This window comes from Ictidomys tridecemlineatus, chromosome 1 (genome assembly GCF_052094955.1).
Source record: "Ictidomys tridecemlineatus isolate mIctTri1 chromosome 1, mIctTri1.hap1, whole genome shotgun sequence".
NCBI classification, from domain to species: domain Eukaryota; kingdom Metazoa; phylum Chordata; class Mammalia; order Rodentia; family Sciuridae; genus Ictidomys; species Ictidomys tridecemlineatus.
In genome coordinates, this window is record NC_135477.1 from 52,098,800 (window position 1) to 52,123,607 (window position 24,808).

Here is a 24,808-nt window from a genome sequence, read left to right on the forward strand (position 1 = left end):
ACTGCCAACAAATGAAGACACGGCAACATTATTTGAGAAAGGAGACCTGTTCTGTGACGTGAAGCTCCCCAGGGAATGTCTGTGATAAAGGCCACCACCCCCTTAAGGGCAGCAAAGGATGTGGCGCCTGCAGGAGAAAGTTCTGTTGGGGCAGCACAACAGGCCTCAGGAATGGTGGGACCAGTGTCCACCTCCCCGCCAGTCCTCCCCCAGCCCTGGGCCCCCATCCTGTGTCTTCCCCCAGTGGACACAGTGGATCCTGAGGGCGAGGAATCTGAGGCTAGGTCCATCAGCCAGCGGTCGCCCCGCACCCCTGGCCCAGCTGCCCCCAGCCACCTTCACCATCCCTTCCAGATCTGTGCAGCTGCATGGTTAGTAATAAATTTCTTTACAGGGACTCATTTCTACTTAAATCTATTTATTGAAAATGTCACAATAAATAGAATGCCGGTACCCCTCATCAGAAATAAAAGGTAGCCAATAAAAATACACCATTAAAACAAAACAGTGTTATAAAAGTCTGGAAACTTCTCCCACCTGCCCTGGACCCCAGTACTGCTCCCCAGTCATGGGGAGGCAGCTCGGGTCCCGGAGGCCTCCAACACATTGGCACCAAGTTAAGACTTTCTTCTGGGCATGAAAGGATCAAAGAGAATTGGAAAGAGGACGTCTTGTTCTGGTTGTGTGTCACTTGATGGAGGCCCTAGACCACCCGAACATCTCAAGACAACCAGGGTGGCCGCCTAGGCTTGGGGATGCTAGACTAGAGCCTCCCTCTGCCTCTGGCTTGACCCATGGTCCCACTCACCATACCTGCAATCCAAACCCATGGTCCCCTCCCCACATGCCTGCTCCAACTCCAAGGCCCAGCAAGTCCCTCTCAACGACACACCAACCCCCGTCAGCCCTCGAGGTCACCGCTGGCTCAGGTGGGACACCAGGTACACGAGGCCCACCAGCAAGAGGCCACGAACACCAAGCATCATGAGCAGGAAAAGCAGCAAGATGGAGGTCACCGGCTCCACCGCATGGTTGCCCAGATGCCACTGGGGGAAGCCCATGTTTACCAGCTGCCGGTTGAGGTCATTGAAGGGAGACTGGGCAGCCCCCAGCCTGGCACCTGCCTGCTGTGGGCGGGGGCCGGTCCCCCCAGGGGGGACACCATGGCCCCTGTTGAGAAAGCCCTGGAAGATGAAGACAGAGAGAAACAAATGAATCCAGAGAAGGCTGTCCTGGAGCTGAGGCACCAGCCAGGAGGGAACTCCAGGCTGGGCCCTGCCCTCCTTGACAGCCACCGTGGGCCACTCCCTCCTTCCTTAGCAATCCTGGATGCCACCCATAGACTCTCAACGATGGGATCACAAGCTCTCAGAGTACAGAAAATGCCAGTGTGAATTCCCAATATAATGCCCGGGGAGAAGGCACCCAGGACAGAGACGACAAGAAGTGACCAGGCAGGGGTTACTCAGCATGGGCACGGCTCTTGGGCACTCCCTTCTTTAAAATAGTTCTGTGGCCATGGGCTCAACTCTTCCCCTCACTCTCCAGGTTTTCTCCCATCCAACAGACTTTCAAAATAGACCAACTGCAGCAGGATTCACTAGCCAGGTGAGAGGAGAGAGAGCTCTTGGGTGGAAAGTCTGAGAAAATCGCCCAGAGGGGAGAGAACTGGGGAGACAGGGACTGGGCAGTAAACCCACAGCATTTGCCCACTGTCTTGACCCTCTGCACTCCCTAGCTCAGCTCTTTCCAAAGAGGGCTTCAGGCTAGAGAAGGCTAAAGACCAGCAAGAGAGACTTCTGGAAGCTAAGGAGTAACAAGGGAGAAGGCAAGCTGCTCCCCTGCCCCAGGGGATGGGTGCTTACCTGCCGAGGAGAGCTACCTCTCTGCGAGGTAGTGGTCCTCACTCGGGGGTCATCATCCTGAACAATTTCCCCATTGGCCAAGATCCGCACCATCCTCCAGGAGCTGTGAGTCCCTACTGGGCGGCACCTGTAATTTATGGCCAGGGTGGGGACTGATGGAAGAAACCATGTGGCCAGAGGTCCCTCCTCCCCACTAGCCCTGAACCCTTAGTGATCTGTCACTAGGATCCTGAGGGCCAATGGATGATTTTTCCCCTGACCTCAAAGAGCCTGAAGGAAACACATTTCCCATTGATTGAGAGCTGACTGCTGCACCAGGGGAGCTTACCTGGTCACCCACCCTGAGCAGGTGCTGTCTGCTTAATAAAAGGGGGAGACATAAATACAAATTTTTTGTGGGACAAAAATCTGTCAGACACAGAGTCCACTAGGAAAACCACGGAAAGGACTCCTGCAGAAGGGACTTTTATTATGATCCAGGACCAGCAGCAGCAGGCCAGCCCCGCTGACCTCTGTCAGGCCTACAGTGTTCCTGTGGTAGGTACTGCACAGCCATTGCACAGTGGTGCCCCAGGGGCATTTGGGCAGCTGTGGAGGCACCTACATCTCCAGGCAGCAAACAGAGGGAGCACATGAAGCAGCACCCCGGGCGCCAGGGTCTTCTTTGGGAAACAGAGTCCAGGGTACCAGGACCCCCCAGCTCTCAAATCCCCTTCCATTCAAAAATGAGCCCCAGGTGCTGCTCCCCTGGGAGCAAACGCCAAGAACCTGGGCCTTCTCCAGCCAGGAACCCCTGAAAGATCTGGGCCACTCAGGGTTACTTGAGGTCCACTGCCTGGCGACAGACCATAATGGCGATCACACTGGCCACTACACCGCCCCAGCACTGGCTGGGAAAGACAGACCTCTGCAGCGCAGGGACACGCCCCCTACCTGCCCCTCACCTGTCTGGTAACACGGTCCTTCCTTTGCTAAGGGAGGCCGGGCCCAGCCTTTCCAAAACGGTGAGCTTGAGGCTCCATTGGCCCTGGGAGGTCTCCGCTCTGCTGACCCCAAGGGCGCCCCTGAGCTGGGACCCCTTCCACGCCCCTCCTCGAGTCTGTGCAAAGGCCATTTCCCCCTCTCCCGAAGAGCTGAGCCGCAATTTTCACCTAAACCCTCAGAAACACTCGGGGCCACCCCCTCCCAAAGGGGATGAGAGCCCTGTTCTCGTGCCTCGGTGGCTGGCACCGGCGGGCCCTCTTTTTGAAGCCTGCTGGCCCGGGTGCAGGCCAAGCGGGTAGTGGTCCTCGGCTGTCTCTTTGTGCTTTGTCATCCCGCCCCCGCTGGGTGGGCCCTGGCGCGCTGGCCCTCGGTGCACCGACGCGGCGGGTGGGGGCTGCAGCGGCGGAGGGACACTGCCGGGCGCCGAGCGCGGCCTCCGGGGCCTGACACCGGCTCTGAGGCCAGGCCCGGGAGACCAGGAGGGATGCGCCGGGTCCCTCGTCTCCCCCAGCGCCGACACCCACCTGCGTGCGCGGCTGCGGAGCCTCGGCGGCGTCCACTCGGCGGCTCCCGGCCGCTTCCTCCCACCTGACCTCACAGGAAACGCGCGCTGGAGGGGCGCGGCCCGCGGCTGCGCAGCGGCCCCCTCTGTCGGCGGCAGGGAGAACTGCAGCCCCGAGCCGGGCCGGGGGCGGGCCACCCTGGGCGCAGAGGGAGGAGGAGGAAGGGAGGTTGAGGAAAGGACACTTGGGAGGAAGAAGAGGAAGGAGGTGGGCGAAGAAGAGGAGAAAAGGGGAATGGCGCCCACAGAGGAAAAGCCCAGGGAATGGGATGTCCCTAACCGCGGTGGAAGGGGACACTGGCCGAGCCCACCCACAGGTTTGCCAAGCCTGCTCGGTGGATTCCCTGGAGGAAGCCCCAGCCCTGCCTTTAGGGAGCGCCTAAAAGAGAAGGCATGGACAGCCAGGCAGTGCCACTAACTGCAGCAGGCTTCCCGGAGGTCACCACAGCCGGCCACCATAGCTGAATTTGAGGGCAGGTAGGAGTTTGCCTGTTAAGCATACAGAGAAGGGCCTGCCTGGCCAAAGAACCACCTGGAAGGAGTAAATAGTCTATTTCTGCCTCCATCCTGATGTTTCTGAACCCAGCCACCTGCATGAACCGTACCCTGTGGACCTGTTCACAGTGGGTCCCAGTGAGCTGTGAAATGCCACAATCTGGATTCAAGTTTTGGACTCTGACAAGTTACTTAGCTGCTCTGTGTCTAATTTGCAAATTGAATATAATTGTAGCCTCACAGGATTGTTGTGAAGATTAAGTATGATGTCCCTGGCATGTGGCAAGAGTTGATAATAAATGTTAGTCATGATTATCAGTCAGCTGATATTTCCAGGAGTGTGCACATATTTATTGATCATATATTGGACCCCACATGCCTGCTAGCCTCTGGGTGGACGGAACAAAGAGTGAGATTTTAAAGCTTGCCTCAAGGACTCACAGTCTGCCATCTGTAGTTTAGTTATTTGATTAGGAAACCTTTTTTTTTTTTTTTAGAGAGAGAGAGAGAGAGAGAATTTTAATATTTATTTTTTAGTTTTCGGCAGACACAACATCTTTGTTTGTATGTGGTGCTGAGGCTCGAACCCGGGCCGAAACGCATGCCAGGCGAGTGTGCTACCGCTTGAGCCACATCCCCAGCCCTAGGAAACCTTATTAATAAAAAATTCTGTGCAGATCTCCCCAGTATCTGTGTTCTGTTTGCATATGATTTATTTAAGCAGACTGGCATTGTGGGTAAAAGATGAGTACTGGAATCCACTTGCATTTGAATCTGGCTTGGCTTGGCTGCTAAGGGGTGTGGTGTGATCTTGGCCAGGTAATCAATCTTTCTGGGCTCAGTTCCTTCATCTATAAAGTGGAGTTAACAACAGTACCCACCTCATCTGGCTTTTGCAAAGTGCTAAGTTCTTAGCATAAAGTGCTTAGATGAGAGCCCAGCCACAGTAAATGCTCAAGGGCTGCCCACAGTTGTTATCATAACTACTGTTCCAGGACAGTTAGTGACTGTAAAGCTTGCACTTTGAAAAAGAATAGGATTTAAAATAAATATAAACTGAAATCCTACTGCTTTCTTCCTGTTCCCTGATGTATCCCAGGTGTGCACGGTGCATACCTGGAAGGAGTGATCACAAGGCAGAATGCCTAATTGTCAGTGCTTGGCTGTGAAGTCTCAAAACCCACTGTACACATGGAAGTTACCTGGGATTTTTAGAAATCATCCCAATGCCAGGGTCCTTCCCCAGAGCTGATAATGCTGTTGATCTAAAATACAACGTGGGCATGGAAACACTTTAAAAACCAATTTTCGTGTCATTCCAATAAGCAGCTAGGGCTGAGAACCACTGCCTTCCATGAACAGAGCCCCATCAGTGGGGCACACAACCCAGAAGCCACAGGAGGAAAAGACCTCTGTGGGCTGAGGGAATCAGCAAGTTCAAGCTGGAAACCATGGATGTTTCCAGGAAGGACTGTGTGGTACAACTGCTGCCAAAGAGTTACAGTCCAGCCAGAGGACACCATAGTGTCCAGAGGAGGAAGCATGTCTCCGAGAAGTCAAGGACAGCTTTAGAACTAGGGGAGTGATCCCATTTGATTGGAGTAGGAAAAGGCCTAATGTTACCAATTAAAGCCAACTTAGGAGGCTGTGAATCACTTTTGCCATCTCTACACATCCTTTAGGTCAGACACCTGCAAAAGCTAAACACCCACTGTCTACTCCAACAAGACCTAACTCATGGAAGGGCTTGGGCAACCCTTCAAACCCAGCCCAGCACCCCCTTAGCTACTCCTTCCCTCAACTCTGCCCACCTGGTCTCCTGTTCCTGAAATTCATCACCAGAGGTCTGCTTTGCCTGGGTAGGTCTATCTACTCAAGGCCTTTCCCACCCAATCAGAGTCCCTCCACCCAAACTCGATTGTTCCCCGTACTAAATATAATGACCCCTATATGTGCAGAGTCCTTTCCATTTCTGAAGTAGAAGGAGACCCCTGCATTCTCTTTGCTGCATCTACTGTGAGAATGAACACCATTCTCAGCAGTCACACTGTCGACATTCCAGAAAATGTCCACATTCCTGATATTACTCTGAAGGGACGCACAGTTATTGTGAAGGGCCCAAGAGGAACCCTCTGGAGGGATTTCAGTCATATCCATGTAGAACTCAGCCTCCTTGGAAAGAAAAGGAAGAGGCTACGGGTTGACAAATGGTGGGGAAATAGAAGGGAACTGGCCACTGTTCGGGTGATCTGTGGTCATGTAGAGAACATGATCAGGGTGTTACGCTGGGCTTCCATTAAAAGATGAGGAATGTGTACACATACATCCCCATTAACGTCGTTATTCAGGAGAATGGGTCTCTTTGTTGAAATCTGAAATTTCTTGGATGAAAAATACATTTGCAGGGTTTGGATGAGGACAGGTGTTGCTTGTTCAGTGTCTCAAGCTCAGAAAGATGAATTAATCATTGAAGTTTTGAAATGATGTTGAACTTGTTTCAAATTCAGCCGTTTTTAAGTCAGCAAGCCCCTGTAGTGAAAAACAAGAATATCGGAAAAATTTTGGATGGCATTTATGATTCTGAAAAAGGAACAGTTCAGCAGGCTGATGAATAAGATCTGAGCGTGTTCAGCCACAGAAAGAGTCCTGGAGTTAATCTGATATTTCAGTGATGCAATAAAAGATCTCTATTGACTTTGGACTTAAATAAACTTTAGTGTCCTTTCAAAGAGAAAAAAAGAAAGAAAGAGACCACTTCATTACAAAATAGGAAGGATAGGTGTCATTGTTTCCCCCGTATTGATAGAAACTGAGGCTCAGAGATCTTCTTCTTCTTTTTTTTTTTTTTTCTTCAGTACCGGGGGTTGCATCCAAGATGCCTAACCACTGAGCCACATCCCCAGCACTTTTTATATTTTATTTAGAGACAGGGTCTCTCCAAGTTGCTTGGGACATCACAGAAGTTGCTGAGGCTGGCTTTGAACTCACGATCCTTCTGTCTCAGCCTCCTGAGCCACTGGGATTACAGGCGTGCATCACCAAGCCCAGCTCAGGGAGATTCTTCACGGCCAGCCTATTGCTGGTGACAGAGCCAGGACCCCGAAGGAGACAGATTCCCAGCTCTGTATTCTCCACTTTTCGCACCCACCAGCCTCCCCTGAGCTGGTCTCATTTGTGAGCTCCTCACGCCCCCTAGCTGTGAGCACATGACTGCCTTCACAACATGGGCTCAGTAAAAATATTCTTTGAGCGTTTATTTACTGAAAGATTCATACCTCTCAGCCAGCGGGTAACGGGGGTGTCGGGGCCCTGCTCTGCCTGTGCAGGTGAAAACTTGCTGCCTTGGAGAGAGATGGCATGACAACAGTGATGACAGTGATGTCATGTTAAATAGACAAATCTACCTTTTTCTCCTGGTGTTTCTCTGCTCCCTTTCTCCCATTAGTACTAGTCAGAGAATGAGGGGGAAAGAAGCCTACAGGACCCACCGTTGCAGCCTCCGTGGGCCTGTGTCCATGGAAGAGGGTGCCAGATGCCACTTCAGAGAAAACAATGGGATCACAGGAAATGACGGGAACACAGATGTCACGTGTGGCATTCTCAACCATGGGAATAAGACCCGGGAGAGGAAATGGTCAGATAGTGATGATGGACAGGGGCCCCAAATGGCCTTGTGAAGGTCCCTGGGCCCATCGTGGCTCAGGTGGGATAGAAGGATTCCCAAGTCCCAGGAATGACAAGGAAGTAGTGGGAAAATTGCTGGATGTGAGAAGATCCGCTACATGTTCCTGAGGGTGGTTCAGTACTGGGCTTCATCCAAGGATGGTTGACTGACAGAACTGTTTCACCAACTTCTTTACCTTGTACTGTCATGGAAAGGGGAGGGGACAAAAGTACTAATGTACTAATGATTTTTTTTTTTTTTTTGCAGTACCAGGGATTGTCTACCACTGACCTACATCCCTAGCCCTATTTCAATGTTTGTTTGTTTGGTTTTTTTTATTTTTTGAGACAGGGTCTCATGAAGTTGTCCAGGCTTATGATCTTGTGATCCTCCTGTCTCAGCCTTCCCAATAGCTTGGATTATAGGCCAGAAACACCAAACCCTGATTACTGATTTCTTTTAAGGAAAGCTAAACTGTGGAACCAACCTAGATGCTCTTCAATAGATGAATGGATAAAGAAACTGTGGCATATATACACAATGGGATATTGTTCAGCATTAAAAGAGAATAAAATGATGGCATTTGCAGGTAAAGGGATGGAGTTGGAGAATATCATGCTAAGCAAATAAGCCAACCCCCCAAAACCATAGGCCAAATGTTCTCTCTGATAAGTGGATGCTGATCCGTAAAGGGAACGGGGAGGCATGGGAAAAATGGAGGAACTTTGGGCAAAGGGGAGGGCTGGTGGGGAGGGGGCATGGGTGCAGGAAAGATGGTGGAATGAGATGGACTTCCTCACCCTAGGTACATGTATGACTGCACATATGGTGCAATGCTACATCACGTACGACCAGAGAAATGTAAAGTTGTGCTGCAATTGTGTACAACGAATCAAAATGCATTCTGCTGTCATATATACCTAATTAAAATAAATGAATTGATTAAAAGGAAAAATTTTAAAAAAGCATTAGGGATGTAGCACACATTACTTGCCTCCTGTTCCGTTGACAGGGCCAGATCATGTGACCACGGGGCAGCTGGGCTGAGGGTCTACTGTGATATCCCCCCTTTCGTTCCTAACAGTGGTTTTGGTATCTTCTCTCTGTGTCTTTCACTCTTGCTAGAGGCTCATCAATTTATGGATCTTTTCAAAGAACTGGTTTTTGTTTCATTGATGTTTCTGTTTCAGTTTTTTGAGTTTCCATCTTAATGATTTCTTAGCGTTATTTCCTTCCTTCTTCTGGCTTTGGGTTTACTTTGCACTTCTTTTTTTCAAATTCTTGAAGAGGGAGCTTAGATCCTTGACTTGGGACCTATTTTTCAATGTAAAACATTTAGTGCTATGAATTTTCCTCTCAGCACTCATTTAGCTATATCCTACATACTTTGATATATTTGTTGTATTTTAATTTTTATTGAGTTCATTGTAATTTTTGAATTTCACTTGCTACTTCCCCTTTGACCCATGGATCATGTAGAATAATGTTGTTTACTTTTCAGGTGTTTGGCAAATGTTAGGTGATTGAAAAGAATGTATCTTCTGCTGCTTTTGAATAGAATATTCTATCTATAAATCTCAATTATGTACTATTGGTTAAAGGTGGTATTGAGTTTTTCCAATGATTTTCTGTCTCATTGTTCTATCAGTTGTTGAGACAGGGATATGAAGGCTCTAACTATAGTTATAGATTTGTCTAATTCTCCTTTCAAGTTTATCAGTTCTTGCTTCACACATGTTAAAGCTCCATTGTCTGATGCACATTTATTTAGGTTTGATGTCTTCTTGGTGGGTTATTTTATTGCATGTAATGTCTCTGTTGCTCTTAGTTTTCATTGTACTCAACTCCATTATTTGCTTTCCTTTAATGTTTGCACAATATATATTTTCCCATGATTTTATTTTTAACTTGCCTATGTCATGTTAGTTGAAGTGAGTTGCTTATATACCACGTACATTTGGATCATTTTTTAAATTTGCACTGCCAACCTTCCTTTTATTTGGATTATTTAAACCATTAAATTTAACATAATTATTGATATTCTAGGGCTTAATTCTGCTGATTTATTTTTTAATTTTTTATTTATATATGTCAGCAGAATGCATTATAATACTTATTACACATATAGAGCACAGTTTTTCATATCTCTGGTTGTAAACAGTATATTCACACCAATCCATGTCTTCATACTTGTATTTTGGATAGTAATGATCATCACATTCCACCATCATTAATAACCCCATGCCCCCTTCCTTCCCCTCCCACCCCTCTGCCCTATCTGGAGTTCATCTATTCCTTCCATGCTCCCCCTCCCTACCCCACTCTGAATCAGCCTCCTTATATCAAAGAAAACATTCAGCATTTGATTTTGGGGGATTGGCTAACTTCACTTAGCATTATCTTCTCTAACTCCATCCATTTACCTGCAAATGTCATGATTTTATTCTCTTTTATTGCTGAGTAATATTTTATTGTGTATATATGCCACATTTTTTTATCCATTCATCTATTGAAGGGCACCTAGGTTGGTTCCAGTTTAGCTATTGTGAATTTGTGCTGCTATAAACATTGATGTGGCTGTGTCCCTGTAGTATGCTGTTTTTAAGTCCTTTGGGTATAGACCGAGGAGAGGGATAGCTGGGTCAAATGGTGGTTCCATTTGACCCAGCTATCCCAATTTTCCAAGAAATCTCCATACTGCTTTCCATATTGGCTGCACCAATTTGCAGTCCCACCAGCAATGAATGAGTGTACCTTTCCCCCACATCCTCGCCAACACTTATTGTTGTTTGTATTCCTAGTAGCTGCTATTCTGACCGGAGTGAGATGAAATCTTGGAGTGGTTTTAATTTGCATTTCTCTAATTGCTAGTGATGATGAATATTTTTTCATGTATTTGTTCATTGATTGTACTTCGTCTTCTGAGAAGTGTCTATTCAGGTCCTTGAGCCATTTATTGATGGGGTTACTTGTTTTTTTGGTGTTTAGTTTTTTGAGTTCTTTATATACCCTGGAGATTAGTGCTCTATCTGATGTGTGAGGGGTAAAGATTTGCTCCCAAAATGTGGGCTCTCTATTCACCTCACAGATTGTTTCTTTTGATGAGAAGAAACTTTTTAGTTTGAGGCCATCCGATTTGTTGATTCTTTATTTTAATTCTTGCACCACAGGAGTCTTATTAAGGAAATTGGAGCCTAATCCCACACGATGGAGATTAGGACCTACTTTTTCTTCTATTAGATGCAGGGTCTCTGGGTATAACAGAAACATATTTCAACATCATAAAGGCTATCAATGCTAAACTCCAGTCCAACATCATTCTAAATGGAGAAAAATTGAAGGCATTCCCTCTAAAAACTGGAACAAGACAGGGATACCCTCTTTCACCACTTCTGTTTAACATATTTCTTGAAACACTGGCCAGAGCTATTAGATAGACAAAAGAAATTAAAAGGATACACATAGGAAAAGAAGAACTCAAATCGGCACTATTTGCTGATGATATGAGACTATAACTAGAAGACCCTTAAAGTTCCACCAGAAAACTTCTAGAACTAGTAAATGAATTCAGCAAAGTAGCAGGCTATAAAATCAACACCCATAAGTTAAAGGCATTTCTGTATATCAGTGACAAATCCACAGAAAGGGAAACGAGGAAAACCACCCCATTTTCAATAGCCTGATTTATTTTTTGATTGTTCTCACTTTTTTCTCTGAGCTCCTATTGGTGTAGTTGAACATTCTTAGATTTCCATTTTTAGCTGGGGGCGGTGGCACACCTTATAACACCAGCAGCTTGGGGAGGCTGAGGCCAGGAGGATTGCCAAGTTCAAAGCCAGGTTGATTGACATCTTGGCAGGTCACACGCATCTCAGGTGCTGTGTGGTCCATGGCAGAGTGGGATAGAGATTCACATTGTCCCTGGGCAACTGACCAGAGGAAATATCCACTGATCATTCCTAGACACCAAATGTCTCTATCCACAAGGCTTCCATGACCCACATGCAACCCCTGGACAGCTCCTGACATCTATCTAAAAGTTTTCTGTTTTGCTAGGTACCTTCTCTAGTACCTTGGCTAGAGAGAAGGCTTTTAGGGGGCTTTTATAGTCTAAACTTAGCTGCTTTCAGGACGACAGCTTCTTCAGCCTCGAATATGGGATGTATAAGTCAAAAGGGAAACCCAGGATTCCCCATCCACCACCCCCTTACCATTGTGTGGTTCCTCATATCCCAAAGTCCCCGTTCAGTCTGCCTTTTTTCTTTCTACCTTTTAAAGTCCTCTTGCATTTGTGTTATGCAAAATGTCTAAGGTCTTTAGTTGTGTTTTGACAGAAAGAATCGAGCAAAGTATATTTGTCCCATCATTTGGAAGCAGACACTTACTTTTAAAGTATTTTTATAGTAATGAAGACATCATGATGGAGGTATAGTATTAGTCATCTTTTTGTTGCTGTGATCAGAATACCTGACAAGAGCAACTTAGAGCTGGACGGGGTGGCCCACGCCTGAAATCCCAGTTGCTCGGGAGGCTGAGACAGGAGGATCGGCAGCTCAAAGCCAGCCTCATCAATGATGAGGCACTGAGCAACTCAGTGAGACCCTGTCTCTAAATAAAATAGAAAACTGGGTTGGGGATGTGGCTCAGTGGTTGAGTGCCCCTGAATTCAATGCCCAAAACAAACAAACAAACAAAAACCAACAAAGAGGAAGAAAAGTTTATTTGGGCTCAAAATCTCAGAGGTTCAGTCCATGGTCAGCCAAGTCCATCACTCCAAGCCCAACGTGAGGCAGGACATTGTGACGGAAGGGCGTGTGTGGTAGGGAAAGCTGCTTCACCCCTGGCAGCCAGGAAGCAGAGAAAGGGGAAGGGCCTGCAGAGAAGATGCGCCTCTCCAGGGCGGGCCCCCAGTGACCCACCACCTCAAAATTATACAAAATGTAAGTGCAGAACAGTAGGAAAGAAATCTCTCTTTAATAAGTGATGCTGTGATAACTGGCCACCCATATCGAAAAAAAATGTTGGACCCCTATCTCATATGGTTGGTCATCCACCAAAAATAAATTCTAGGTGTATTATAGACCTTAATATGAAAGACAAGAAATAAAGATTTTGAAATATATACATATATGAGTGTACGAACATGGATGTCTATGTATACATTTGTATATAATATATATATTCTTTAGAGCTCCAAGTAGGGATTTTCTTAACACATTATAAAAATGTCAACCATAAAGGAAAAGATTGATAAACTTTATCACATTAAACTTGCACTCAAATTAAGAACTCCTATTGATTAAGATACTATTTTTATTATTAATTTATTTGGTACTGGGGATTGAACTACTGAGCTACATCCCCATCCCTTTTTATTTTTTATTTTTTAATATATATTTTTATTTGTTCTAATTAGTTATACATGACAGTAGAACACATTTTGACACATCGTACATAAATGGAATATAACTTCTCATTTGTCTGATTGTCCGTGATGTGGAGTTACCCAGGTCATGTAATCACATATACACGTAGTAATAATGTCCAATTCATTCTACTGTCATTCTACTTATTGTTTATTTTGAGACAGGGTCTCATTAGTTTGTTTAGGCTAGCTTCAAACTTGTGATCCTCCTGCCTCAGCCTCCTGAGCTGCTAAGATTACAGGCATGTGCTGTGGCACCCAGAAAGATATCATTTTTTAAAGAGTGAAAAGGCAGGGTTGGGGACATAGCTCTGAGGGAGAGCACTAACCAAACATGTGCAAGGCCCTGGGTTTGATCCCTAGCTCTGGAGGGGGAAAGAAGCAAAAGGGCAAACATAATACAAAACAAAAGGGTTTTGTTTTATTTGTTTGTTTGTTTTGCAATATAGATAGCCAACAAAAGATTTACATCTAGAATATATGAGGAGTCTCTAAATGAATAAGACAGACAGCCTTGGGCAAAAGATTTTACCAAGTACATTACAAAAGAAATGAAACTTTGAAAGAGTGCTCAGTACTATTAGCAATCAGAAACAAATTAAAACCACCATGAGACACTGGAATTGGAAAGGGGTGACAATACCAAGTCACTGGCACTGATGGGCAGGAGTTTCCATCTGCTGTTGGTACAACTAAAAACCATGAGGGATTGCCTAGGGAAGGAGGACGTTTGCATTCCTTACTACCCAGGACAGACAAGTGAATGCTCATGTGCCCCACAGGTCATGTGCACAAGCATTGTTCATAATAGAAACTGGAGAACAATTCAAAAGTCCATCAAAGTAAAATGGGTAAATAATAGTAATCAAAAAATATACTGCCATACAGTAATGAAGACTGTGAACTCGGACTTATATACAGTATCATAGTTGAATCTTTGAAATACAACATTAAACAAAAAAAGCCAGAAGCATTACAGGTCTTACTGCATGATTGCATTTGTACAAAGATAAAAAGAAGGTAAACTTGGATGGTGTCCTTGAAGGATGCATCCTATACTTTCACTGCAGCAGTAAAGGAATAAAGAAAAACAAAGCCACACAGTGGCACATGCCTGGAATTCCAGCAGTTTGGGAGGCTGAGGCAGGAGGATCACAAGTTCAAGTTCAGTCTCAGCAACTTAATGAGACCCTAAGCAACTTACACCCTGTCTCAAAATACAAAATAAAAACAAAAGGGCTGGGAAGGTGACTCAGTGATTAAGTGCCCCTGGGTTAGTCCCCAGTACCAACAAAAAAAGAATGAAAGGAAGAAAAAATAATAAACAGATAAGAAATTATTATTTTAAAAATTAGTGGTTAGCTTTAGGGGAGAAAGAAAACTTATACTCGGAAAAAGGCTTATACATGACGAGTGCGACAGGTTATAATATGTTGGCGGTGTTCAGTTTCTTGGCTTGGCTAGTGAGTTCATGGACATGGATTTATTAAACAACATTTGCAAAATAGAGGACAGAACTGAGGAAGGAATCAATGTATCCAGAGGAGCTCAAACGGTGGTCTATTCTTCCCCTGGAGGCAGCCTAGGGAGGCTGGGACCAATTGACTTGGCTTTGAATTCTCTAGCTATGCTACCTACTTGCTGTGTGACTTAATCTCTCTGTGCCTTGATAATCTCCTCTATAAAATCAGGATGATAATATTACTTAATGTGAAGATTAGTAGCTCTTAGGCACAGGGTGCTCAGCCCATGAGCTTGTTAAGTGAGTGAAAATCCATACATTCATTTAACATAAAATCTCTTGAGTGCCTGTGCCGTTCTGGGCCCTATGAAGAGCCTTCACAGACAGCGAATTTGGACCCAGAGGTGCAGCCACAGAACTCTCAGAACTAGGGGTCCACCTTTCAATCAGTGCAAACACTTGTTGCAGAATCTCCCACTAAAATCCAGATCCGATGGCAGTTCTGGGCTGGACTGAGCCTCAGTTTAGCCAGAACCCCAGCCGGGTAAGGGCAACCCTGCCCAACCAGAAGCCAGGCAGCACTCACGGGCTGCCTGCTTCTGTCCCCAACCAGGGGCTCAGGGCAGCCTCTTCTACTGCAGGGCTCAGAAGAGTGGAACAAGGTCAGAGTTATGGTTTGGATGTGATGTGTCACCAAAAGCTCATGTGCATGGCAATGCAAGAGCGTTCAGAGGCGAAATGACTAGGTGACTAGGTCGTAAGAGCCCTCACCCAGTCAGTGAGCTAATCCCCATGAGATTAACTGAGCAGTAACTGAAGGTGGGGAGGGTGGGGCTGGAGGAGGGGGTCATCAGGGGGCTTGCCTTGGGGTATATCATTTGTACCTGGAGAGTAGAGTCTCTCTCTCTCTCTCTCTCTCTCTCTCTCTCTCTCTCTCTCTCTCTCCTTCCTGATCATCATGGGAGCCCCTTCCCTCTGCCACACTGCTCCGCCATGATGCTCAGCCTCACCTGGAGCCCCAGGAATGGAGCCGCCTCTCTCTGGACTGAGACCTCTGAACCATGAGCCCCCAATTAAACATTTTCTTCTTCAAAGTTGTTTCTGGTCGGGTCTTTCAGTCCCAGGGTGGAAAGAGCTGACCAAAACAGTCAGGTAGTAAGAAAAGAGGAACAGGAGCATGGAGGAGCTTTCATCTGCCCTGGATGCCTTTCATCTGTCCACAAGGAAGAAGCAAAGACAGAAGCGTGGGGGTGGGGAGAGGGGGACGGAGCCCAGCAGAGAATGAGGCCAGCCCAGTCAAGGGCTTTTTGTGGGGTCTTAATTAAGCCTGGCGGCCCCATTGTTCCTTTCAGGGTGAAACATATGTTCAGGGACTGGCTGAGGTTTGGGACTGGAATTTCAATGGTGCTGGGCCCTATGGTGTACTGGGGGAGGGGGGAGAGGGGAGAGGGGTACCGTCCCTGAGACATGCAAGGACCCAGGGTGTCTCCAATTCACCCTCACCCAGAGTCACCTTCCCCTGGAGCAGATGATAAAACACCAGAGGTCATGCCCTGAGCTGGGGAAGTGCCCTTGGGATAGGGGGAGAGCCACCTTCTCCCTGTCATGACTTGGGTGTGAGGGGTCCCCAGAAAGCTCATGTCAGGCAAAGCAGGCGTGTTCAAGGTGAGATGGCTGGATCATGAGACCTGGGACCCCCTCGAGGAACGGATCACTGGGTGGTAGCTGTTGTCAGGTGGGGTTGGAGGAAGCAGGTCACTGGGGGCGTTCCCTTGGGGAGTATACTTTATCCCTGGCTCCTTGGCGCCTCTCTCTCTCTCTCTCTCTCTCTCTCTCTCTCTCTCTCTCTCTCTCTCCCTCCCTCTCTCTCTCTCTCTCTCCCTCCCTCCTCTCTCTTTCTCTCCCTCCCTCTCTCTCCCTCCTCTCTCTCCCTCCCTCCTCTCTCTTTCTCTCCCTCCCTCTCTCTCCCTCCTCTCTCTCTCCCTCCCTCCTCTCTCTTTCTCTCCCTCCCTCTCTCTCTCTCTCCCTCCTCTCTCTCTCCCTCCCTCTCTCTCTCTCCCTCCCTCTCTCTCTCCCTCCCTCTCTCTCTCCCTCCCTCCTCTCTCTTTCTCTCCCTCCCTCTCTCTCCCTCCCTCCCTCTCTCTCTCCCTCCCTCCCTCTCTCTCTCCCTCCCTCTCTCTCTCCCTCCCTCTTTCTCTCTCTCCCTCCTCTCTCTCTCCCTCCCTCCTCTCTCTTTCTCTCCCTCCCTCTCTCTCCCTCCTCTCTCTCTCCCTCCCTCCTCTCTCTTTCTCTCCCTCCCTCTCTCTCTCTCTCCCTCCTCTCTCTCTCCCTCCCTCTCTCTCTCCCCCTCCCTCTCTCTCTCCCTCCCTCCTCTCTCTTTCTCTCCCTCCCTCTCTCTCCCTCCCTCCCTCTCTCTCTCCCTCCCTCTCTCTCTCCCTCCCTCTTTCTCTCTCTCTCTCTCTCTCCCTCTCTCTCTCTCTCCTTCCTGCTGTGAGCAATAGAGTCTGCCAATCAATCGTGGATTGAACCTCTAAAACTCTTTGTCCAAGATAGACTTTTCCTCCTCTAAGCCGTCCTTGTCAGGCACTCTGATCACAATGATGAAGATCTAACTAATGCAGCCCCTCCTCAGCTCGGCCCTCCGCAACAGTGTGGCCCTCCAGGGGCTCCCTTGCCCAATGTGTGCCATTCCCATAGGTAAGAAAGCACAGGACCTAGTCCACCATAAGCAGGGGCCACCCAGTGGCCAGATGGCTGCCAGGGGACCACAGGAACACCCTGCAGAGAGTTTGACAATACTCCTTGGGTTCAAAGGAAGCAGGCGCTGGCCAACCCCTGTCTGCAACATCTAAAGGAAAGAACTGGAGCCTGCGGCTGCCTCGGGGGATGGAGGGGGGAAAGCGGCTGGCCAGGGAACCAGCTGGCCCTGTCCAGAACGTGGGAGGCAGAAGACCCCCGAGGTCTTGTGTCAGATGGGCAGCCTGAAAGGGAAGCCAGGCTGAAAGTGTGGGGTGGTAGGTGACTCCCCGAAACCCAGGGATAGAGGGGACTGACACAGGAGAGGAAGACAGGACCCCTGTGCTAAGGGAACCAGGTGGGATAAGCCTCGTGAGAGGATGGACAATACTTTGATCTTGAATACTTCCCAAAGGTCCATATTAAAGACTTGGTCCCCAGCCCTTGGCACCACTGGGAGGGGTGGGACCTTGAAGCCCTGGGCCTGTTAGGAGGTGCTGAGGTCAAAGGTGACTGTGGATCCCCATCCCCTTCCTCTTTGTCTTTGGCTGATGAGGTGAGCGATTTTGTTCCACCCCACACCCCTGCCATGGGGGGCTGCCTCTCCTCTCCCCCAAAGCAGTGGGACCAACAACCCATCACAGACTGGGACCTCCAGGTGGCAAGCCCAAACAGGCCTTCTCTGTTGCAAGTCAATTATCTCAGGCATTTGCTTATAATGATGGAGAGGTGATTGATACAGATGGTCTCCCAAGAACTCTGGAAACTACCTGTAGAGTTCTCTCGTGTCCACACCCAGAAAGAACCAGCGCCAGGTGACAAATGGAGCAGTCAAGTGAGAATTGTCCTGTGTCTTCAGCTCTGAGTATACCAGCTGAAGGGGCACCAGCTGGGGGGCAGGCAAAAGAAAGGGAGAGAGGGTGCAGGTGACCACTCCTCCATGTGCACTCCTGTCCCCGTGCGCGGTAGGGCAGGGATCATGGGGGGATCGCCACATAAAGGTGGAGTTTTGATATTACTCTGGACTAGATATTCTAACATCGGAAAAAGAACTATCCATCTGTTACCTGTTAGCGACTGAGAAAGACTGAGAGCAGCCAGAAATGTCACAGGGGGCAACAGTGACTACAATGAGAGAGCGGGCGTGGAGGGGCGGCAGGGACACGGGAGACAGCAGCTTCCAAAGCCTAGAAAAACTAGCTTCCAGTAAAAGGAAGGAGAAGACAAGATAGATATTAAACTTCTCTGAAAGTACCTAGTTTTGAAGTTTTGTCTTAAATAATTATTAAACAAACCTAAATTTTCAATTTCTAAAGAAGTACCTAAAAATTAAAAACAAAATGGAGCGTATGAGAGACTAGTGCAGGAGGTCAAGCCTGGTGGCCCAGAACCCCTGTCACCGGCCTGTGAGGGACCCAGGCTCACAGCAGGCCCCGTCCACCCTTCCCTTGGTGGGGCACAAACCTGCCAGAGCCTAGCCTCTGGCGCAGGACCGCCCCTTCTGACCAGCAGACTACCACGGGAGGTCAAGCCCAGTGGCCCAGATCCACCCACACCAAGTTGCACAGGACCCTGATCCAGGAGGCAGTAGCATTCATTAAGGGACACCAGCAGGGTCTGGAAGCCCAACATCAAGGTGAGGTACAGACAATCTGTACGAGTTCTACAAGAATATAGAGAAGAAACTGTAATATCTCAGATCCACACTGCAAGACATGAAGACACAAAGACACCATGAAAAAACAAGGGAGGAAAGTGCCCCAAACAAACAAGGACACTATAATAACAGAACCCATAGACAGCAAAGTTGATGAACTGTCAGAGAAGGAGTTCAGAAGGTTCATAATTAAAATGATCTGTGAATTAAAGAATGACCTAAATGAGCAAATACAGGCAAAAATTGATGGCTCCAACAATGAGATAAGAGAGCAAATACAGGTAGCAAAAGATTACTTCAAGAGAGAGATAGAGACTCTGAAAAAAAAAACAACAGTCATAAATCTTTGAAATGAAGGATTCAATAAACCAAATAACAAACTCAATAGAAAGCATCACCAACAGACTAGATCACTTGGAAGAAAGAAGTCAGATAATGAAGAAATATGGAAAATAAAGTTGATCACCCAGTGAAGATAGTTAGAAACCATGAACAGAACATTTAAGAATTATGGGACAGCATCAAAAGACCAAATCTAAGAGTTATTGGGATAGAGGAGTTTTGGGATAGACAGAGTTTCAAACCAAAGGAATGTATAATCTTTTCAATAAGATAATATCAGAAAATTTCCCAAGCATGAAGAACGAATGGGAAAACCCAATACAAGAGGCTTACAGGACACCAAATGTACAAAATTACAAGATCTGCACCAAGGCACATTATAATGAAAATGCCTAGCATACAGAATAAGGATAGAATCTTAAAAGCTACAAGAGAGAGGAATCAGATCACAAATAGGGGGAGACCAATTCATATCTCAGCAGATTTTTCAACCCAGACTCTCAAAGCCAGGAGACTGTGGAACAACATATACCAAGCTCTGAAAGAAAATGGATGCCAACCAAGAATCTTCTATCCAGCAAAACTAAGCTTTAGATTTGATAATGAAATAAAAACCTTCCATAATAAACAAAAGTTAAAAGGATTTACAACTAGAAAGCCTTCATTACAGAACATCTTCAGCAAAATATTCCAAGAAGAGAAAATGAAAAACAATGATGAAAACCAGCAGAGGGAAGGATTACACTAAAGGAAAATTAGAGGAGAAACCAAGTCATGTTAAACACCAAAAATAAACAAAAATTGCTGGGAATACAAATCAAGTCTCAATAATAATCCTGAATGTTAATGGCCTAAACTCACCAGTCAAAATACATTGACTAGCAGATTGGACAAAACAACAACAACAACAACAATATGCTGCCTCCAAGAGACTCATCTCAGGCCTGGGGATGTGGCTCAAACGGTAGTGCGCTCGCCTGGCATGCGTGCGGCCGGGTTCGATCCTCAGCACCACATACAAACAAAGATGTTGTGTCCACCGAAAACTAAGAAATAAATATTTAAAAAAAAGAGAGAGACTCATCTCACAGAAAAAGACTTCCACAGACTGAAGGTGAAATGTTGGGAAAAATCATACCACTCTCATGGACTGCAGAAGCAAGCAGGGGTTTCCACCCTCATATCAAATAAAGTAGACTTCAAACTAAATTCAATCAAAAAAGATAAAGAAGGACACTACATACTGCTCAAGGGAACCATATATGAACAAGACTCAACAATTATAAATATATATGCCCCAAACAATGGAGCATTTACGTTCATCAAACAAACTTTTCTCAAGATCAAGAGTCAAATAGACCACAACACAATAATTTTTAGTGACTTTAACACACCTTTTTCATCATAGATAGATCTTCCAAACAAAAGCAGAACAAAGAAACTTAGAATTCAATAATACAATCAATAACCTAGACTTAACTGACACATATATAATATTTCATCCTTCAACGAGAGAATATACTTTCTTCTCAGCAGCACATGGATCCTTCTCTAATATAGACCATATACTATGCCACAAAGCAACTCTTAGCAAATACAAAAAAGTAGAGATACTACCCTGCATTCTATCAGATCATAATGGAATGAAATTAGAAATCAATGATAAAATAAGAAATAAAATTTACTCCAACTCCTGGAGACTAAATAATATGCTACTGAATGAACAATGGGTTGCAGAAGACATCAAGGAGGAGATTAAAAAAATTTTAGAGGTGAATGAGAACACAGATACAACATATCAAAATCTCTGGGACACTATGAAAGTAGTTCTAAGAGGAAAGTTCATTGTGTGGAGTTCATTCCTTAAAAGAAGAAAAAGTCAATAAATAAATGACTTAACATTACATGTCAAAGCCCTAGAAAAAGAAGAAAAAATCAACACCAAAAGCAGCAGAAGACAGGAAATGGTTAAAATCAGAGCTGAAATCAGTGAAATTGAAACAAAAGAAACAATTGAAAAAATTTACAAAACAAAAAGTTGGTTCTTTGAAAAAACAAATAAAATTGACAGACCCTTAGCCATGCTAATGAAGAGAAGGAGAGAGAAAACTCAAATCACTAACGTTCGGAATTAAAAAGGAAATATCACAACAGACACTACAGAAATACAGAAGATAATTAGAAATTATTTTGAAAACCTCTACTCCAATAAAATAGAAAATATAAAAGGCATTGACAAATTTCTAGAGTCATATAATTTGCCCAAATTGATTCAAGATGATACAGACAATTTAAACAAATCAATTCAAGTGACGAAATAGAAGATGCCATCAAAAGTCTACCAACCAAGAAAAGCCCAGGACTGGATGGATACACAGCTGAGTTCTACAAGACCTTAAAGAAGAACTAATACCAACACTCTTCAATTTATTTCAGTAAATAGAAAAAGAGGCACCATTTCCAAACTCATTCTATGAGGCCACTATCACCCTGATTCCAAAACCAGGCAAAGACACATAAAAAAAGAAAACTTCAAACCAATATCTCTAATGAACATAGATGCAAAAATTCTCAATAAAATTCTGGCAAATTGAATACAAAAACATATCAAAAAGATTATGCACCACAATCAAGTGGGATTCATCCCAAGGATGCAAGGTTGGTTCAGCACACAGAAATCAATAAGTATAATTCATCACATCAATAGACTTAAAGATAAGAATCATATGAACATCTCAATAGACACAGAAAAAGTATTTGACAAAATACAGCACCCTTTCATGTTCAAAACATAGAAAAACTAGGGGTAACAGGAACATACCCAACATCATAAAGGCTATCTTTGCTAAGCCCCAGGCCAACATCATTCTAAATGGAGAAAAATTAAAGGCATTCCCTCTAGAAACTGGAACAAGACAAGGATGGCCTCTCTCATCATTTCTACTTAACATAGTTCTTGAAACACAGGCCAGAGCTATTAGACAGACCAAAGAAATCAAAGCCAAACACATAGGAAAAGAAGAACTCAAATTGGCACTATTTGCTGATGATAAGATTATATACCTAGAAGACCCTAAAAGTTCCACCAGAAAACTTCTAGAACTAGTAAGGGAATTCAGCAAAGTAGCAGGATATAAAATCAACACCCATAAATCAAAGGCATTTCTGTATATCAGTGACAAATCCTCAGAAATGGAAACGAGGAAAACTATCCCATTTACAATAGCCTCAAACAAACAAACAAAAAATTTGGGAATCAACTTAACCAAAGAGGTGAAAGATCTACATAATGAAAATTACAGAACCCTAAAGAAAGAAGCCAAATAAGACCTTAGAAGGGGCTGAGGTTGTGGCTCAGTGGCAGAGTGCTTCCCTAGCACATGCAAGTCCCTGGGTTCGATCCTCAGCACCACATAAAAATAAATAAATAAAGATATTGTGTCCAACTACAACTAAAAAAAATAAATAAATATTTAAAAAGAAGAAGACTTTAGAAGATGGAAAAATCTACCTTGCTCTTAAATAGGCAGAATTAATATTATCAAAATGAACATACTTCCAAAAGCAATATACAGATTTAATGTGATTCCAATCAAAATCCCAATGACATTTCTCATAGAAATAGTAAAAACAATCATGAAATTCATCTGGAAAAATAAGAGACCCAGAATAGCTAAAGCAATCCTTAGCAGGAAGAGTGAAGCAGGTGACATCACTATATCAGACCTTAAACTATACTACAGAGGAATAGTAACAAAAACAGCATGGTATTGGCACCAAAACAGACTGGTGGTAGACCAGTGGTACAGAATAGACGACACAGAGACTAACCCACAAAAATACAATTTTCTTATATTAGACAAAGGTGCCAAAACATGCTTTGGAGAAAAGATAGCCTCTTCAACAAATGGTGCTGGGAAAACTGGAAATCCATATGTAACAAAATGAAATTAAACCCCTATCTCTCACCATGCACAAAACTCAACTCAAAATGGATCAAGGACTTAGGAATTAAACCAGAGACCCTGCATCTAAAAGAAAAAAAAAGTAGGCCCTAATCTCTATCATGTGATATTAGGCCCCAACTTCCTTAATAAGACTCCTATGGCATAAGAATTTAAATTAAAAAATCAATAAATGGGATAGACTCAAACTAAAAAGTTTCTTCTCAGCAAAAAAAAAAAAAAATGATAATCTGTGAGGTGAATAGAGAGGCCACATCTTGGGAGCAAATCTTTACCCCTCACACATCAGATAGAGCACTAATCACCAGAGTATATAAAGAAGTCAAAAAACTAAACACCAAAACAAACAAACAAAAAAACCAAATAACCCAATCAATAAATGGGCCAAGGACCTGAACAGACTCTTCTCAGAAGATGAAGTACAATCAATGAACAAATACATGAAAAATGATCATCATCACTAGCAATTAGAGAAATGCAAATCAAAACCACTCCAAGATTTCATCTCACTCCAGTCAGAATGGCAGCTATCATGAAGACAAACAACAATAAGTGTTGGTGAGGATGTGGGGAAAAAGGCACACTCATACGTTGCTGGTGAGACTGCAAATTGGTGCAGCCAATATGGAAAGCAGTATGGAGATTCCTTGGAAAATTGGGAATGGAACCACCATTTGACCCAGCTATCCCTCTATATCCAAAGGACTTAAAAACAGCACACTACAGGGACACAGCCACATTGATGTTTATAGTAACACAATTCACAATAGCTAAACTGTGGAACCAACCTATATGCCCTTTAATAGAAGAGTGGATAAAAAAATGTGGCATATATACTCAATGGAATATTACTCATCAATAAAAGAGAATAAAATCATGGCATTTGCAGGTAAATGGATGGAGTTAGAGAAGATAATGCTAAGTGAAGTCAGCCAATCCCAAAAAACCAAATGCTGAACGTTTTCTTTGATATAAGGAGGCTGATTCATAGTGGGGTAGGGAGGGGGAGCATGGGAGGAATAGATGAACTCTAGATAGGGCAGAGGGTTTGGAGGGGAAGGGAGGGGGCAGGGGGTAATTAATGATGGTGGAATGTGATGATTATTATTATCCAAAGTACATGTATGAAGACATGAATTGGTGTGAATGTACTTTGTATACAACCAGAGATATGAAAAATTGTGCTCTATATGTGTAATATGAATTGTAAGGCATTCCACTGTCATATATGAATTTTTAAAAATGGAGCATATGAACTTAACTACACATCAAAGTGTGGCTTAGCAAGTGATTAGTTCAAGTGATTTTGAAACACAATAATCTGTTGTAAGGCTAAAAACACCTCAAATTATATTTAGTAACTGTATTTTAGTAAGGAATTCGGTTGCTTTCTGTCACTGTGACAAAATACCTGAGATAAGCAATTTAAAAGAGGGAGATGTTCATTGGCTCATAGTTTCAGGGGTTTTAGTTCATGGTTAGCTGGCTCCATGGCTTTTGAGCCTGTGGCAAAGTAGAACACCATGACAGGAGCCCAGTGGTGGGGCAAAGAAAGAGGGAGGGGCCAGGGGCCAGAGCTCCTTCAAGGACACACTCCCAATGACCTCATCTCCTTCCACTAGGCCCCAACTCTTAAAGGTTCCACCATCCC

The 24,808-nt window shown here is 45.0% G+C and overlaps 1 protein-coding gene and 1 pseudogene across 2 annotated transcripts; one reads left to right on the top strand and one right to left on the bottom strand.

Moving 5' to 3' along the window:
* Positions 1–401: 401 nt before the first annotated feature.
* Positions 402–3,494, bottom strand: Fam241b (family with sequence similarity 241 member B). 2 transcript variants are annotated; one of them, XM_078041094.1, is made up of 3 exons: positions 3,374–3,494; positions 1,866–1,992; positions 402–1,184 (listed from the first exon to the last, which is right to left on the bottom strand). In XM_078041094.1, exons 2-3 carry the CDS (start codon positions 1,956–1,958, stop codon positions 915–917), a joined length of 363 nt encoding a protein of 120 aa, XP_077897220.1. In that variant the 5' UTR covers positions 1,959–1,992; positions 3,374–3,494; the 3' UTR covers positions 402–914. The 2 variants fall into 2 exon arrangements, with proteins under 2 accessions (XP_077897220.1, XP_040128738.1); XM_040272804.2 differs by lacking the exon at positions 3,374–3,494 and adding an exon at positions 3,081–3,353.
* Positions 3,495–5,928: 2,434 nt separating this feature from the next.
* On the top strand, positions 5,929–6,521 carry LOC101957718 (large ribosomal subunit protein uL6 pseudogene; annotated as a pseudogene).
* The last annotated feature ends 18,287 nt before the right edge of the window (positions 6,522–24,808 follow it).

What these genes read in the sequence shown, in the direction of transcription:
- Fam241b (XM_078041094.1), bottom strand. Translation starts at nt 1,958, where the DNA reads ATGGTGCGGATCTTGGCCAATGGGGAAATTGTTCAGGATGATGACCCC. An exon ending in GAGGTAGCTCTCCTCGGCAG is followed by an intron (nt 1,185 to 1,865) that starts GTAAGCACCCAT and finishes TTCATCTTCCAG; the next exon opens with GGCTTTCTCAACAGGGGCCA.